Here is a 15,886-nt window from a genome sequence, read left to right on the forward strand (position 1 = left end):
CCATGGAGGAGAATCGGAGGGGCATTCAGCGGACAGACACCCTTTATTACAGTCTATAACAGACACCGACACACTGTTTTTTATTTTATTTTTTTATTTTTTATTTCAACAAATGACAACCAAAATCAAACCCATAGAAGCTTGTGGACAGTTTTGAAGTGGCTGCGTGCAAGTTAAACTCATCACAAGCCGAGTGAGCGTCATACACGCAAATGTTAATTATTAAACCAAACAAAATACAACACTTTCAAAAACACTCAGCAATGTGATTATTTTATTGATAGGGAGTGGGTTCAATCAGTGACATTATTAGATTTGCTATACAGCGTCTCCCTGTCACCACCTCACCTTAGTGTTTTTACACGAAAAGGCGAAAATTGTATTACAATCCAGTTTTTTCCCTGAACGATGATGTGAGCTCCTGCTGCAATTCTTGATTCAGCATAAATGACCTACAATGGCGACATTTTTCACAATCACAACAGAAAATCAAAAATACTGCCCTTAACGTCACTAATAGAAAGGCAGCGCGATATAAACAAACCCAGACTAGAACTGAACGCGGCATGACGGCAGCTTCACATTCTCTATCTAACGTTACCTCCTCGATGGCAGTCAAGTCTTTCAATTCAGTAGAAAAATCGTTCCTCTTCATAACATAAGATTCACGTCCAAAATATGTTGTACTTTTCTGCTTATACCTTTCTAAACCAGCACAGTACGGACTTTTCCCCATCTCTTCCATTCTAATTTTCACTGCTTGCCCTCCACATTAATTTCGCGCGTCACCAGAACCACGTGATTGCAAAATACCTATTGAAACCGGTATACTATATGAACCGGTATACCGCCCAGCACTATTATAGAAGTCGTTATTTTGTTTTTTTGCCGCACAAAAAGTATTCTCATCGCTTTATAAGGTTTGAACCACTGTAGTCACATGAACTGTTTTAAATACGTCTTTAGTAGCTTTCTGGGCATTGAAAGTATTAATTGTCTTGCTGGCAATGGAGGCCTCACTGAGCCATCGGATTTTATTAAAAATATCTTAATTTGTGTTCTGAAGATGAACAAAGGTCTTACGGGTGTGGAACGACATGAGGGTGAGTGAACAATGACAGAACTTTTACACAACAACAATAAATTAAACAACAATAAAGCAAAAACAACAACTAGCAAAACACACACACACACAAAAGGCACAGATCAATTCAGATATCTACAGACTAAAGCCGGGCACATATTTAAATTAATTTAGCTGAAACATTCTGAGACTGTGCTCAACACACAGTGATTGTTTCCTTTGACTGAAGCAGATTTAAATACTTACACATGGAATTTGAACACCTACTGTAATCGCCGACTGAACGCAACTGGCTCTGACTGGACGCGTTTGAGCGCGATCAGTCGTAAGTATCAATTTACATCCATAATCGGCCTTACAATTGTTAAGTGTGTGCATGGCTTAAGAAGAGTAAGAAAATAGTCATACAAGAAGCAAATCATTATATAAAAAGGGGTAATTTAAGAAAAACAGTAAATGATTAAATGACTAATGGTTTGGTAGTAATAAAATGTGGGTGGAAATACGTTGCGAATCAAGATATTTTATCTCTTTCAGCCTCATTATATTACTAAAATCTGAGTTTGAGATAAAGGATATAAAGGGTTTCCAAATATTCTCAAATAAGGACAATTTATTAAAATGTGGGCCCCCCACAGGAAACCAAGCCTGCTGAGGATCGAAACCATCTTTCCACTGAAAGGTGTTTGGTGTTTGTCACATCTGACAAATCAGTCTCCAAAAAATCCACACATACAATCAACAGAGTGTGTTGTTAGGAAATAAAATGTTTATTAATCAAGTTCTTGCTTCACACCTCCAAAAATACATTTTATCCAAGGCAGAAATTTGGAAATTTTGGTGTCAGAATCACCATGAGAATGGAGAAATTTTGAACTGCTACACTATTTGTGATTTGACCAGAATATACTTTGTACCTGACAAAATCCTCCACAACCACTTGCGCACACCATCCTTGAGGTGGAGTACGTTTTCCCTCAGTACTTCTGACATGCTTTTTTATGAGTAATTGTGACTTCCTGTAGGCGCACAATTGTCCAATTTTAAAGATCTTTGTTTTTGACGTGTTTGGATCTGGAATAGATAAAATGTCCATACCTTAGAAAATTAAAGTTGGATATTCCAATCTGTTTATTGTCACTTTTCTCAATTCAAACAGCAACAAACAATAAAGAAAACAAAAACTCTATTCAAGTCCCTTACGATGACGACGATCAAAAAGCTTGTTTGACCTTCTTCGTGCCCTCACCTTGTGTTAGTGATTAGACAACATAAATACATTAAGCGCCCTCTAGTGGCGTGAAAGAAAAAACTATATAAACTGAAACAAATGGCTCCTACACTTCCATCTCCATAAGTTTAGCACTCGCTGTACCATTGGTGTTCCCTTAAGACGCTTGTTTGGAGTTCCTCTGAGCCCTGCATTCATGCAGAGTTGAACAGAGTTCTCTCTAATTTAAATATATTCGATCAAGTAACCTGTGTCGAGTGCATCCTTACAACACACAGCAGATTACAATTGGTCTTCATGTCCTTATCTTTCTTTAGTATGGAGATTCAGTTGACTTTGTTGACTTTTTGACCTTTATGTATACTGTAGCTACAGCAAGTAATTTAATCCTGAGAAAGTTCATAATGAAAACTGGATAACAAATTTTATTTTTATCGCCAAATTATACTTTACAGGATAATGGGACAACTAGTTATGCTAGTATTTTATAATTTAAGTATAATTACTTAAAGTCCCCCTGTGGTGAAAATCAAGTTTTTAATGTTGTTTAGATGTCTATGTGGTGTTTGTAATATGCTTTAAGACAAACCATGTGCAAATTCATAAGTCAACACCATTGCTGAGAATTTTCTCTTTAAAACTGCAGTGATCTAAAGTTTGAAATCGCTGGTGTTTCTTACATCACAAACTACCTTGTAACCAATCACGTCAACGTGCCAGCGGGCTTTAGCAAATCATTAACTATGACTGCTCTGAAGCAGGAGAGTCTCAAGAGCAGCCAGGTTATGATGTATATTACGATGTTATGATGAACTATATGTCTTTCTCTACTGACGTTCTGAGTTGTTCAAAGCGTTTATAAGAATGTTGATTTTCAGAAGGCAGCTATCTGACTCGGAAACATAGTTCGTGTAACATTGTGCAGCGTTTACCTCAGTAAGTTGACCGAGTGGATCTCTGAGTTGGTGTGAGCGAGCGGAGGTGGGGCTAATAAGCATATTCATGGAACCGTGTATACTAAATGAAGCAGGGGCGTAGAGTTACATTCAAGCTATTTTAAGGCATGAAGATTTTTTCTCATAGGAAAAAACATCTTAATATGTCATTTTGGTGATCAAAGATGAGTTTTAAGGGATAAAATTATTGACTACAGGGGGGACTTTAATACAGAGCCCCGGACATGACATGCAAGAAAAAAATAGTAGGCTAAATCGTGCGCGCGATTTACTCATTTGTTCCCTCGATTTACTAAAACGTGAGCACGATTTACTATTTCGTTCCCTCAATTTATGGCATATCTCAAATACATTTTTTTTTCCATAATTTAAACCAAACTCAAACAAACAAGCACACTAAATCTATTGTTTACAATCCCAATTCAAATCACATCCATATGTGCTTTTCTGATCTTAGGCTGACTCTGACTGGTCAGATCAGGTTTCAAGTATGTAATGACACTTGTGTCATTACTATGGCAAACATCACTGAATTAATGTATTTTATCACATGCCAAATGAACAGTCAGTCCTATAAATCAGATTTGAAACCAAATTGGATTTGTGTGCAGTGAACAAAGCCTAGGGGATTAGGACATTCAGGATACTTTTCTCTTCCTTGAAATTTTTAGTACATGGTTAAGAAATGTCACACTGGTTTGGATTTGTTTATGTTCATGTCTTTTATTTTGAAAATCTTAGTCATGTTTCCTGGTTTCTTGTCATGTGACTTGCCCTCATGTGATCATGTCTTCCCTTGTCTTATGTACTGATTGGTTAATTGTCTTGATTGTTCACAGATGTTTCTTGTGTCATTATTCTTTTTTGTGTAAATAACCCTCATGTGTCCATTGTTTCTTGTTTAGCTTTGTCCCTGTAACTTCTGTTTGGTGAGTTTAAGTCAAGTTAAGTCCAGGTTTGTGTTCGTAGTTTTATCATGTTAAGTCTTTGCTTCTTTTTGTATTTGGCTCACACTTTGGTTAAATAAACTGCACTTGGGTTCAGTACATAATACACCACTACACTCAGTGGACTAACGTTACAAGAACACAATCTGCTAAACCTAGCGGAGTCATTTTCCTGAAGTAGCTTGGTGTCATTTAGACTTTCTGACTCATAACCAGGGTGGATGTGGTAGAACTTGTTATTCATGCAGCTAAAAAAATCATTGTGATCAAGAGCTCCAACCACAACTATTAGTTTCTCAAAGAAACATGCATTTCTGTGGTAAATAAGGACTGTTCAAAACTGAGTTTTGCATTTTAGGCCTGACCTATAACAATATGCATTTACAACCATATTATTGTATTAACACTTTGACATTTCCATTGTAAAGTAACAAATGATTAGCTCAACTTTAGGATTAGTTTAAGTAAAAATACATTTTGGGTTCAAACTATAATTGGCAGACTCGCTAGAAGATGTGTGCCCACTAGGTTGGGTACTATCTGTGTCATTTCAAAAGTAGTTACACCAACTGAAGGCTCTTTTGTAGGAGTCTGGTCTCTGTAATGGCCCGTTGCACTTTGAAATGTGGACTGCAGCCCTTTGTGCTGTCAAAGTATTATGAATTATTAAACAAATTATTAAAATGATCCTGACCAATCCTTAAATTACAAAAAAAGTTAAAATGTCAAATAAATTCAGAAACGTTAACTGCGTGAAAAGTAACTACATAAAATGTATTAAAATAATTTTAATTCATGTGTCACATTTAAATCAACAGCGTAATGTGAGACCGTCAAACCGCAAAATCATTTCCTTCATTTTACATCAGGAGCAGTTGTGCAGTACATTGAGAGTTGAAGCAGTCCTTAAATGTAGAGATGCACCGATATTAAATTTCTCTGCCGATACCGATAGCCGATTATTCAGAATGATATCGGCCGATGCCGATGCCGATACCGATATTTGGTTTTTCTTAAGGAAAAAAAATCTCTCCCAAATAATGTTGCAAACTATACAGGGAATCCTCTCATTTGGTACACTACAATATTAGAGGTTACAATTAACAACAGAGATATTATATTCAGCTGCTGTTTATTTTCAGATATAATAATTACACTCAAATAAAAATTGAAATGTTTGTATAAAAGTATCACATAAGATAGTTTTCATAAGCACTTGTTGTCAAAAAGAGCCTGCTTTAACGTCAGTGTTTTTAAACTGTTAATGCGTTAAAATTCAACACGAGTGATTTTCTTCACACACAGTATGTATGAGTTGCAGTCTGACACGTTTTCCCATACCCTTTTGATTGACAGGATATAATCGGCCCTGTACATCCGCAGTTTTTAAACAATCGACTGATGGCCGATAGTGATAATAATAGCTTTTATCTGCCGATACTGATTGTTGGCCGATACATCGGTGCATCTCTACTTAAATCCAAACAATTTGTGCTGTCACAGATGGAAAAATCTATTATCTTATAGTAGCTAGTACTTGTAACAGTATAGAAAGAACACGAAGTTACCCCATTTTGCATTGTGTATCCGCGTGGTAAACCGCAACTGGTAAACCGAGTGCGCTTGTGTGGCAGCGACCTGGGTTCGAATCCAGTCCGTAGTGTTTCCTACATTCAATGTACATATATCTGTTTCCAATGTCTCACTGATGTTCTTCAGATAAGTGAGTTACTAGTATACTGGGTGTCTGTAAAATATCAGTAAAAGGCAAATTCCTAAGCTATTGTGTCACAGACCCACCAGGCTCCCTCACCAGAGTACTGATCACGCGCACCTGTTTCCAATCAGCACACTCATCACCCAGACTTTATAAGCACACACCTCACCTCACTCCAGTGTCCGTTCTCGTGCGCACGATATGGACTTGTCCTACGTCTCCTGGTACTTAGCCGTCTCCATTCGCCAGCATCTACTCCTTGTCTTTGTGTTCCCTCGTTTATATGTGAGAACTTACCTTTGTTGAGTGTGTATGTTTCCATCCATCCTCCATCCGTCCACGAGATCGCCACCTGTACGATAAAGACTATTTTCAGTGTCACATCATCATCCAGCAAGTCTAACTGTCCAGTTTACTTACCTGCATTCCTGTTTACTCTGCTGTTTGGAAGGTGGTATGGAAGAAGCTAGATATTTAACTTGTTGAATGTTGATTTATTTTTTTTATTTTTTTTTTACACGAATGCATCACTTCACTTCAGAAGGCCTTTATTAACCCCCAATTTAACACACTTTAAATAAACCAATGTACAGTGCACAGCATAAATGAGTACACCCCCTCTGAAACTACTGAAAGTCAGCAGTTACTCAATTACTTAGAAGACATGTTAGGGTTCTTTAGAGATATAATATTCCAGCAAGTCTGCTTAATCAGTTACCAAAGAAGCATGTCAAAATTATTCAGGAAAATAAGATTTTATTATCAAGGTGATAAAATGTTGTGTAGCAAAAATAAGTACACCCTCCTAAAAGTTACTAAATAAAATGAAATAAAAATGTTCTGGTGTAAGTTTAAGGCAGTGTTTGATCAACATGTAAGTATGTTGAACCAAAACATTTAAAGAGAAGTAATTAAAAGTGTTATATAGCCCACTGAATCATTCTCAGACTTAATGCTGACAACAATGAAACCACTTGGGAGAGAACTGTCAGGAGACTTATTTCTTAGCACAAAAGAGGACAGTGGTACAAGAGGATTACCAAATCATTGTTTTAAGTGTGAAAATATAGCAAAAGTTACACAGAAATTCAAAAACAATGGTCTTGTGACAAGGCCCCTGAAATAATCAGGCCTTCATTTTAAGCTTTCATTTAGTGATGAGGGATTTTTTGCTAGACAAAGAGCAGGAGAAATACCAAACAAGTGTCTCAGTGCCAGCAAAAGCTATGAAAAGAGTGAGTTCTGGGAATCAATACTCTGGTCTCATGAGACCAAATCAATCGTTTTGAATCTAACAGCATCCAAAATGTTATGGTGTTGCTAGAGGAAGAGTACAGTGAGAAGTGCCTGGTTCCCACAGGTAGTTCAGTGGTAGTAAAGCTCTTATACAGGGATTGTTTTATGGTGCGTCTCTAAACACCTTTACCTTATTCTTTATTATTTTCAGGTTAGGTAAGTAAGTCCAATCTAATCTAATTTATAAGCATTTTAAGATACTTACAATCAGACAGAAGACTTTTCCGTGGTCTGTTCAGGCTCAACGACTTAATGCCACATGAGGCCGAGTTTAGTTATAAAGTTCTAAGTTCATTTATTTATTTCAATAGTATTTCTAACATTATATATATTCTACAAACATTCTATACAAGTAATAAATAAAGTATAAATATCAATAGGCAATATCAGCGATGGAGGCATCATCAGCGTTAGTTCTGGCGTCGGAGAAGCAGCTTCCGCTGTTCTTTTCACGTCACAGCCTTTTATAGACTATCTGACCTCTTGAGGTCCTCTTTGGAATTCCCCTCGTCTATATAAAGGCCTTGTCTTTTTGTTCTCGGACTCTTCTCCTCTGCTGTGTCCTGCGCTTCATCTTCAAGACATCCTTCAACTGTAATAACTACCTTTCTTACTAATACATGTTATGTCCTTACTATTCTACTAGCATGCTTTATTAAAATCTTAAAACAGTTGTCTTGTCTTTTTAATGAGCTATTATCTTATTAAACACTTTTACAAAAAACAGTTGTCTTGTTTTCCTTAATAAACAGTTATTATAAACAAGTTATCTTTTCTCTTTATACACTTGTCATAAACAAGTTATCATACATTTTTTATATAAAATGTCATCTCTTATAACTCTCTTTTCTCACTGTTTTCACACAGACAAGTTATCATACATATCTTTTCCAACAAGATATCCCTTTTACATTTTTTTATATAAAAAAGCTATCACTTGTTTTTCTCTATAAACCAAACATCTGTTTTTTCTTTGTCTTCAAATCTTAGTTGTTTCTCATTATTATTCTTTATAAGCAGAAGTACAACTAGCACAGAAAAGTTGCATTTTTCTAATGAAGCATGGTGTGGCTGAGAACAACAGGATGTATGAGAGCTGAAGGTGTGAGGGAGTTGTGCTTTATCAATGCTGTCATGAATTCACACACCACTGTGTAATTTAATACACAAACTTGAAACAGAAGATGTGACCCTTTCCTCATTCCCTGCATTGTTGGGCATTTTTTTTCAACATGACAATAAAGATCTGCATTCTCCCAAGGTGAAAAACCTTCTGTGGACATGTATTGCACTATATCTATCTATCTATCTATCTATCTATCTATCTATCTATCTATCTATCAAACTAAATCTATCTATCTATCTATCCATCTATCTATCTCATAGCAACCACCCAGAACAACTTAGCAACCGCATAGCAACCAAACCACCTAGAACACCATGGCAACCGCCTAGCAACCACACAAATCACCCTGGCAACTTCCTAGCAACCAGCCCAATTACCCTAGCAACCACATAGCAACACCCTAGCAATCACCCAGGACACCTAAGCAACCACCCTGAGTACCCTAGCAACCGCATAGCAACACCTTAGCAACTACCCTGAGTACCCTAGCAACCGCATAGCAACATCCTAGCAACCAGCCCGAGTACCCTAGCAACCGCATAGCAACACCTTAGCAACCACCCCGAGTACCTTAGCAACCGCATAGCAACACTTTAGCAATCACCCCGAGTACCCTAGCAACCGCATAGCAACATCCTAGCAACCAGCCCGAGTACCCTAGCATCCGCATAGCAACACCTTAGCAACCACCCCGAGTACCTTAGCAACCGCATAGAAACACTTTAGCAACCACCCCGAGTACCCTAGCAACCGCATAGCAACATCCTAGCAACCAGCCCGAGTACTCTAGCATCCACATAGCAACCAAACCACCTAGAACACCATGGCAACCGCCTAGCAACCACACAAATCACCCTGGAAACTTCCTAGCAACCAGCCCAATTACCCTAGCAACCACATAGCAACACCCTAGCAATCACCCAGGACACCTTAGCAACCCCATAGCAACACCTTAGCAACCACCCAGAGTACCCTAGCAACCGCATAGCAACACCTAAGCAACCACCCTGAGTACCTTAGCAACCGCATAGCAACACCTTAGCAACTACCCCGAGTACCCTAGCAACCGCATAGCAATATCCTAGCAACCAGCCCGAGTACCCTAGCAACTGCATAGCAACACTTTAGCAATCACCCCGAGTACCCTAGCAAACGCATAGCAACACCTTAGCAACTACCCCGAGTACCTTAGCAACCGCATAGCAACACTTTAGCAATCACCCCGAGTACCCTAGCAACCGCATAGCAACATCCTAGCAACCAGCCCGAGTACTCTAGCATCCGCATAGCAACACCTTAGCAACCACCCAGAGTACCCTAGCAACCGCATAGCAACACCTAAGCAACCACCCTGAGTACCTTAGCAACCGCATAGCAACACCTTAGCAACTACCCCGAGTACCCTAGCAACCGCATAGCAATATCCTAGCAACCAGCCCGAGTACCCTAGCAACTGCATAGCAACACTTTAGCAATCACCCCGAGTACCCTAGCAAACGCATAGCAACATCCTAGCAACCACCCCGAGTACCTTAGCAACCGCATAGCAACACTTTAGCAATCACCCCGAGTACCCTAGCAACCGCATAGCAACATCCTAGCAACCAGCCCGAGTACTCTAGCATCCGCATAGCAACACCTTAGCAACTACCCCGATTACCATAGCAACCACCCAGAATACCTTAGCAATCACATAGCAACACCTTAGCAACCACCCTGAGTACCCTAGCAACACCTTAGCAACCATCCCAAGTACCCTAGCAACCACATAGCAACACCCTAGCAACAACCCCAAGTACCTTAGCAACTGCATAGAAAAATCCTAGCAACAACATAAAACCCTTGCAACCACTCAGAGTACCCTAGCAACCACATAACAACAACCTAGCAACCACCTTGATTACCCTCTATCTATCTATCTATCTATCTATCTAAACTACTAAACTAAAACTGAAAACTTTCAAAAACTTTTCAAACTGCTTCAAACTTTGAAGAAGTACAACTAGCACAGAAAAGTTGCATTTCCTAATGAAGCAGGGTGTGGCTGATGTATGAGAGCTGAAGGTGTGAGGGAGTTGTGCTTTATCAATGCTGTCATGAATTCACACACCACTGTGTAATTTAATACACAAACTTGAAACAGAAGATGTGACCCTTTCCTCATTCCCTGCATCGTTGGGCATTTTTTTCAACATGACAATGAAGATCTGCATTCTCCCAAGGTGAAAAAGCTTCTGTGGACATGTATTGCACTCAATCTTAACACTCTTGAGCACCTGTGGGGGATTCTGTAGAGACGAGCTGAGCAACACTCCCCATTAAAGATCAGGGCATTTAAGGAGCTCATCATCCAGGAGTTAAACAGGACAGATGTGACAATGTGTCATGAACTTGTACACTCCGTGCCAAGAAGGGTCAGAGCAGTATATTCAGACTTATGGAGGGCATACTAAGTGCTAGAATATTATACATTTGTTGAATTAAATCTAGGGTGTACTCATTTCTGCAATCCTTAATTTAAACAAAATTGGCTAATTTGCTTATTTTATGGCTATTAATGACATATATTTCTCAGTTTTTATTATGTATATGTTTAATACATTTCAGTTTTGCCATCTTTCCATGAATTGTATTAGTGATAATAAAGAAAATACATCTTTTGTATTTGTTCAGAGGGGGTGTACTCATTTATGCTGTGCACTGAATAATGTGCCACAAATACATTTACTTATAATAAAGTACATACAAATAAATTGTGCTTAAGTATACTAGTTTTTCACTAGGATAGATCTCTAAGACTTTTTAAATAACTTTTGTAGGAAGATTTTACAAAGCTCTTTATTTTACAACTCAAATCCTGAAGGATTTACCAGGCTTTAGTTAAAAGCGGCACAGTTTATGATATCATTCCTGTTTTGAAATATGTTTTTGTGTTCAGATATGCTGTAATTTTGATCAACAGTTTTGGGTATTTCAGTTTTTCTCCATTCAAAGAGATATGAGTCTACAGGCATGACTGGAAAGTGAAGGTGTTGTCTAAATTATACAGTGGCAAGAAAAAGAACCACTTGCAGAATCTGTGAAAATGTGCAAAATTTTAACAAAATAAGAGAGATCATACAAAATGCATGTTATTTTTTATTTAGTACTGTCCTGAGTAAGATATTTTACATAAAAGATGTTTATAATTAATCCATAAGACAAAAAAAAATAGCTGAATTTATTAAAATGACCCAGTTCAAAAGTTTGTGAACCATTGATTCTTAATACTGTGTGTGGTTACCTGATGATCTACGACTGTTTTTTTGTTGTGTGATGGTTGTTCATGAGTCCCTTGTTTGTTCTGAGCAGTTAAACTGAGCTCTGTTCTTCAGAAAAAATCTCCAGGTCCCAAAAATTCTTCAGTTTTCCACCATCTTTTGCATATTTGAACCCTTTACAACAGTGACTGAATGATTTTGAGATCCATCTTTTCACACTGAGGACAACTGAGGGACTCAAACACAACTATTAAAAAAGGTTCAAACATTCACTGATGCTCCAGAAGGAAACACGATGCATTAAGAGTCAGGGGGTGAAAACTTTTGAACAGGAAGAAGAGGTCCAATTTTTTTTTATTTCGCTTGAATATCATTTTTTTTTTCATTTAGTACTGCTCTTCGGAAGCAACAGAAAATACTTGCATGTTTCCCGGAAGACAAATTAAATACAATTGACCTTGACCTTCAAATTCCAAATGTTTTCACCCCCCATGTATTAATGCATCACGTTTTTTTCTGAAGCATCAGTGAATGTTTGACCTTTTTTAAAAGTTGCGTTTGAGTCCCTCAGTTGTCCTCAGTGTGAAAAGATGGATCTCAAAATCATTCAGTCACTGCTGGAAAGGGTTCAAATATACAAAAAATGCTGGAAAACTGAAGAATCTGCAAAACCTGGAGGATTTTTCTGAAGAACGCTGGGCAATTTAACTGCTCAGAACAAACAAGAGACTCATGAACAACCATCACACAACAAAAAAACAGTCGTGGATCATCCAGGTAACCACACACAGTATTAAGAAAAAATGGTTCACATACTTATGAATGGGGTTATTTTAATAAATTCAGCTATTTTTTTTTGTCTTGTGGATTATATGTAAACATCTTTTATGTAAAATATCTTACTCAGGACAGTACTAAATAAAAAATAACATGCATTTTGTATTATCTCCCTTATTTTGTTAATATTACTAACATTTTCACAGATTCTGCAAGTGGTTCACATACTTTTTCTTGCCACTGTATATGGTTGTGACAATGAGAACACTTTGACTATAATTGATGCTTCCCATGTGATACTTTTATTGAAAGAATGTTTATGGAATGATTCAAGAATAACATTTCTTCCTTCTTTAGTTTCCATGAAGTCACTATACATTTCCAACTACTTTCTGGATCCACTGAATATATTGTGAAATCTTAGTATACACATTAGGAAGCTTAGGTGAATTACAGCGTGGGTCACCGAAAGATGTGATACCAACAGCAGTTTTTCCACAAACCAAAGGACCTCCTGAATCCCCCTGTTAAGAAACACAGATCAACACATCAGTAGTGAAACCAGTTCATACATTACCATAAAGTCTGTGAATCATCTTTTCTACATACTTTGCAGGTTCCACCACAGCCATATGCACAGATCATCTTTGAGACTGAGTATATCGCTCCCCATCTATTTCTACATTCTGTGTTATTCATTACGGACACTTTTGCCTCCATTAGAACATTGCTTCCTGGGCCATTAGCCTTCAGTCTTCCCCAGCCGGCAACACTACAGGCTGCTTTGATGTCTTCTCCATGCTTTGGTAATGGTATCACTCCAACATTGTTTGGACCGACTTTTTTCTCTAGCTGTAATTAAAAAATACACCAATTTTTAATAAACAGTGTTTTATAAGACTGAAGTTTGTTGGAATATACTGTTTTTTTTTTTTTTGAGGTGGAGTTTTTTCGAGTGGAGTTTTTTCTTTTATTTGCCTCTTTATTTTATGCTGTGTATAATTTTTCAGGTTTCTGGCTCTTTTTTTTTTTTCTTTTTTTTTTTTTTTGTTGCTAAACAGAGCAATAAATTAATAATGTAGAAAACAGACTCAAAGAGGCACTTGGCCATTTACACAGAAATGATTTAAATCCCTTCAGTAATTTTTAAAGCAAGAAATTGCAATGGAAATTCAAACATAGTGGTTTGTGCTACTGTTTCCTGACTGGATATTATTTTGAAAAACTAAATATATTACAGGTTGTTACCTTCAAAAGCATGATGTCATCATCATTTCGATTAGGATTGGATTTATATTTTGGATGAGGGATGTAGGAGATCACTCTGATGTGATCTGAACTCTTGCTGTCCCTTAAGTCATGAGCTCCAACAACAACCATCAGAATATTACGTCTGTTGAAAGAGCGTATTGGAAATGGTCATTTATGTCATAACTGATATACAGGGTGCACTTCAGTCATTATCAGTCAAAAGTAATTTTAACTCAACATTCAGCAGTTCACACTAAACAAGCTCTTACCCGGTCCAGCAATGTGCGGCAGTCAGGACAAACTGATCAGAAATGAGGAATCCACCACAGATATGGTCCCCACTCTTCTGAATAGAAACCATGTAAGGTCTGGAGTGGGGTTTGGCTTCTTTTCCATTCACTATACTCACATTCACATGAGCTGAGAGAGAGATAGTGCTGTTAGTCAACTTATTCAGCACATACCAATTAAACACTTGTAAAAGTCATCGTAATATGCTGTTAAATAATCAGTCTCACCAGTGAAGGTCAGGTGTGGCAGCAGAGAGGCCAACAGGAGCAGAGAGATGATGATGGTCATGATGAAGATGATCAGTGAGCTCTCACTGGCTAAACATGGTGTAAATATACTTCAAAGGTGGGAGGAGTCACTGAGTGGACTGTTACTTTTTTGAAATATTGCATTATGATTAACACGATTAGAAAGTATCGTTCTTGTTAATCATTGTGGTTTCACTGAAGCCACAGATGGTTTGGATGATAAGAATTAAGACTGTAAGCATGCATTTTGAATATTTTACAGTTCATAACAGTATATATCATTAACTGATATAATGTTAGTATACAAACTTATTTGAACTACAAAATGTGCTTTGCACCTTTTAAAAAAACAAAAACATAACAAAGGTGGTAAAATAGAAAGCAACATGAAAATGTGAAGTTCATCAAAATTGGCTTTCATGATCCACAGCAAACACTTATGCACACTATGTACACAGTTATATACACAGTTATATAATCAGCCACAACACCCTCTACTGCACACATGTTGATGGTACATGAAAAAAAAATATTCCACATCATTTTTTGGTTCATTTGGGAACATTTTATTGATAAAAAAATTTTTTTAAACAAAATGTCAAGAAATCATTAATAAAAAGGGAAAAACACTTGAAAGACATTGATATATTGAATTTGACACATGCATAGGTCTGTATCTGTAGTGTGTCATGCCATATAATGTACTTCATGTAATAAGATTTCACTCCGTACAAAACTTCAAAAAGCAGTTCTTCTCTGCTGTGAAATAGTGGTGTATGTTACAATTTTTGCACATCACTTTGGATGTTCCTGCACACCCAGTAACCCTGCATCTTCCCTTCTTGTAACACATTATGGCCAATGTGAGGTATTGTGCAAAACATCCTCGAAAAGTACCCCTTATCGCACAACGTTGCCGAGGCAACGAAAAGAAAAACTGAATTTCTGAACATGCAAAATAAAAAAAATAATAAAACCTGACAAAAGTCTTCTCTACACCTTCATACACACACATACACACACATATTTTTTTATGTACAGTTCATGTCATTTTAAATAAGATTACTAAAGCAAATAATCTTGCCTTCTTCTCACACCATGTGCTCTTGTGACCATGTGTCAGAACAGGATGTTGCACCTTTAAATGGTGCTTGATAGTGACTTCCACACCTTACTGGACTGTTCTTTGGTATATTCTCGACCTTTCTAATTGGTTGTAATCATTTAAAGAAAAATTTACTAAACATAGGGCTTAAGAAAACTTTCAGTTGCCTGAGGGCAACGCTGTGCTGTAGAGGGTTAAGACAACTTGTCTAATATCGTGTAGGTCCCCCTCGTGATTTTACCAGCAGATCCTTAAACTCCTCCAAAGTTGTAAGGTGGGGCCCCTATGGGTCGGTTTTGTTGGTCCTACACATCCCATAAATTTTCAATTGGATTGAGATCTGGGGAATTTGGTGGCCAAGGCAACACCTTAATCTCTTTAGTTTCCTCAAACCATTCTTGAACAATTTTTTTGCAGTATGGCATGGTGCATTATGCTGCTGAAAGAGGCCACTGCCATCAGGGAACACTACTGCCATGAAGGGGTGTATGTGGTCTGTAACAATCTAACATTGCCCAGAACATTACACTGCCTCCGCAAGCCTTCTTCCCATTGTGCATCCGGCTGCCATCTCTTCCTAAATGACGCACACACACA

At 37.6% G+C, this 15,886-nt stretch overlaps 2 protein-coding genes and 1 long non-coding RNA gene across 3 annotated transcripts in view; 1 reads left to right on the forward strand and 2 right to left on the reverse strand.

Moving 5' to 3' along the window:
- Positions 1-7,603, reverse strand: part of LOC127521004 (mast cell protease 1A-like) — a 117,153-nt gene extending 109,550 nt beyond the window's left edge. The window contains exons 1-2 of the mRNA XM_051909834.1: positions 7,437-7,603; positions 6,233-6,287 (exon numbers count right to left, since the gene is read on the reverse strand). Of these exons, the coding sequence (XP_051765794.1) occupies positions 6,233-6,257 (25 nt within the window). The 5' untranslated portion in view covers positions 6,258-6,287; positions 7,437-7,603. The remainder of the gene's footprint in view (positions 1-6,232; positions 6,288-7,436) is intronic.
- LOC127521013 (uncharacterized) overlaps positions 1-15,886 on the forward strand; it is a 175,286-nt gene that overhangs the window by 136,457 nt on the left and 22,943 nt on the right. The window lies entirely within an intron of this gene.
- LOC127521007 (mast cell protease 4-like) lies at positions 12,674-14,303 on the reverse strand. The gene is made up of 5 exons (XM_051909837.1): positions 14,164-14,303; positions 13,915-14,065; positions 13,643-13,787; positions 13,004-13,246; positions 12,674-12,918 (listed from the first exon to the last, which is right to left on the reverse strand). Exons 1-5 carry the CDS (start codon positions 14,222-14,224, stop codon positions 12,766-12,768), a joined length of 753 nt encoding a protein of 250 aa, XP_051765797.1. The 5' UTR covers positions 14,225-14,303; the 3' UTR covers positions 12,674-12,765.

Source organism: Ctenopharyngodon idella, chromosome 10, assembly GCF_019924925.1.
Source record: "Ctenopharyngodon idella isolate HZGC_01 chromosome 10, HZGC01, whole genome shotgun sequence".
Classification (NCBI taxonomy): Eukaryota; Metazoa; Chordata; class Actinopteri; order Cypriniformes; family Xenocyprididae; genus Ctenopharyngodon; species Ctenopharyngodon idella.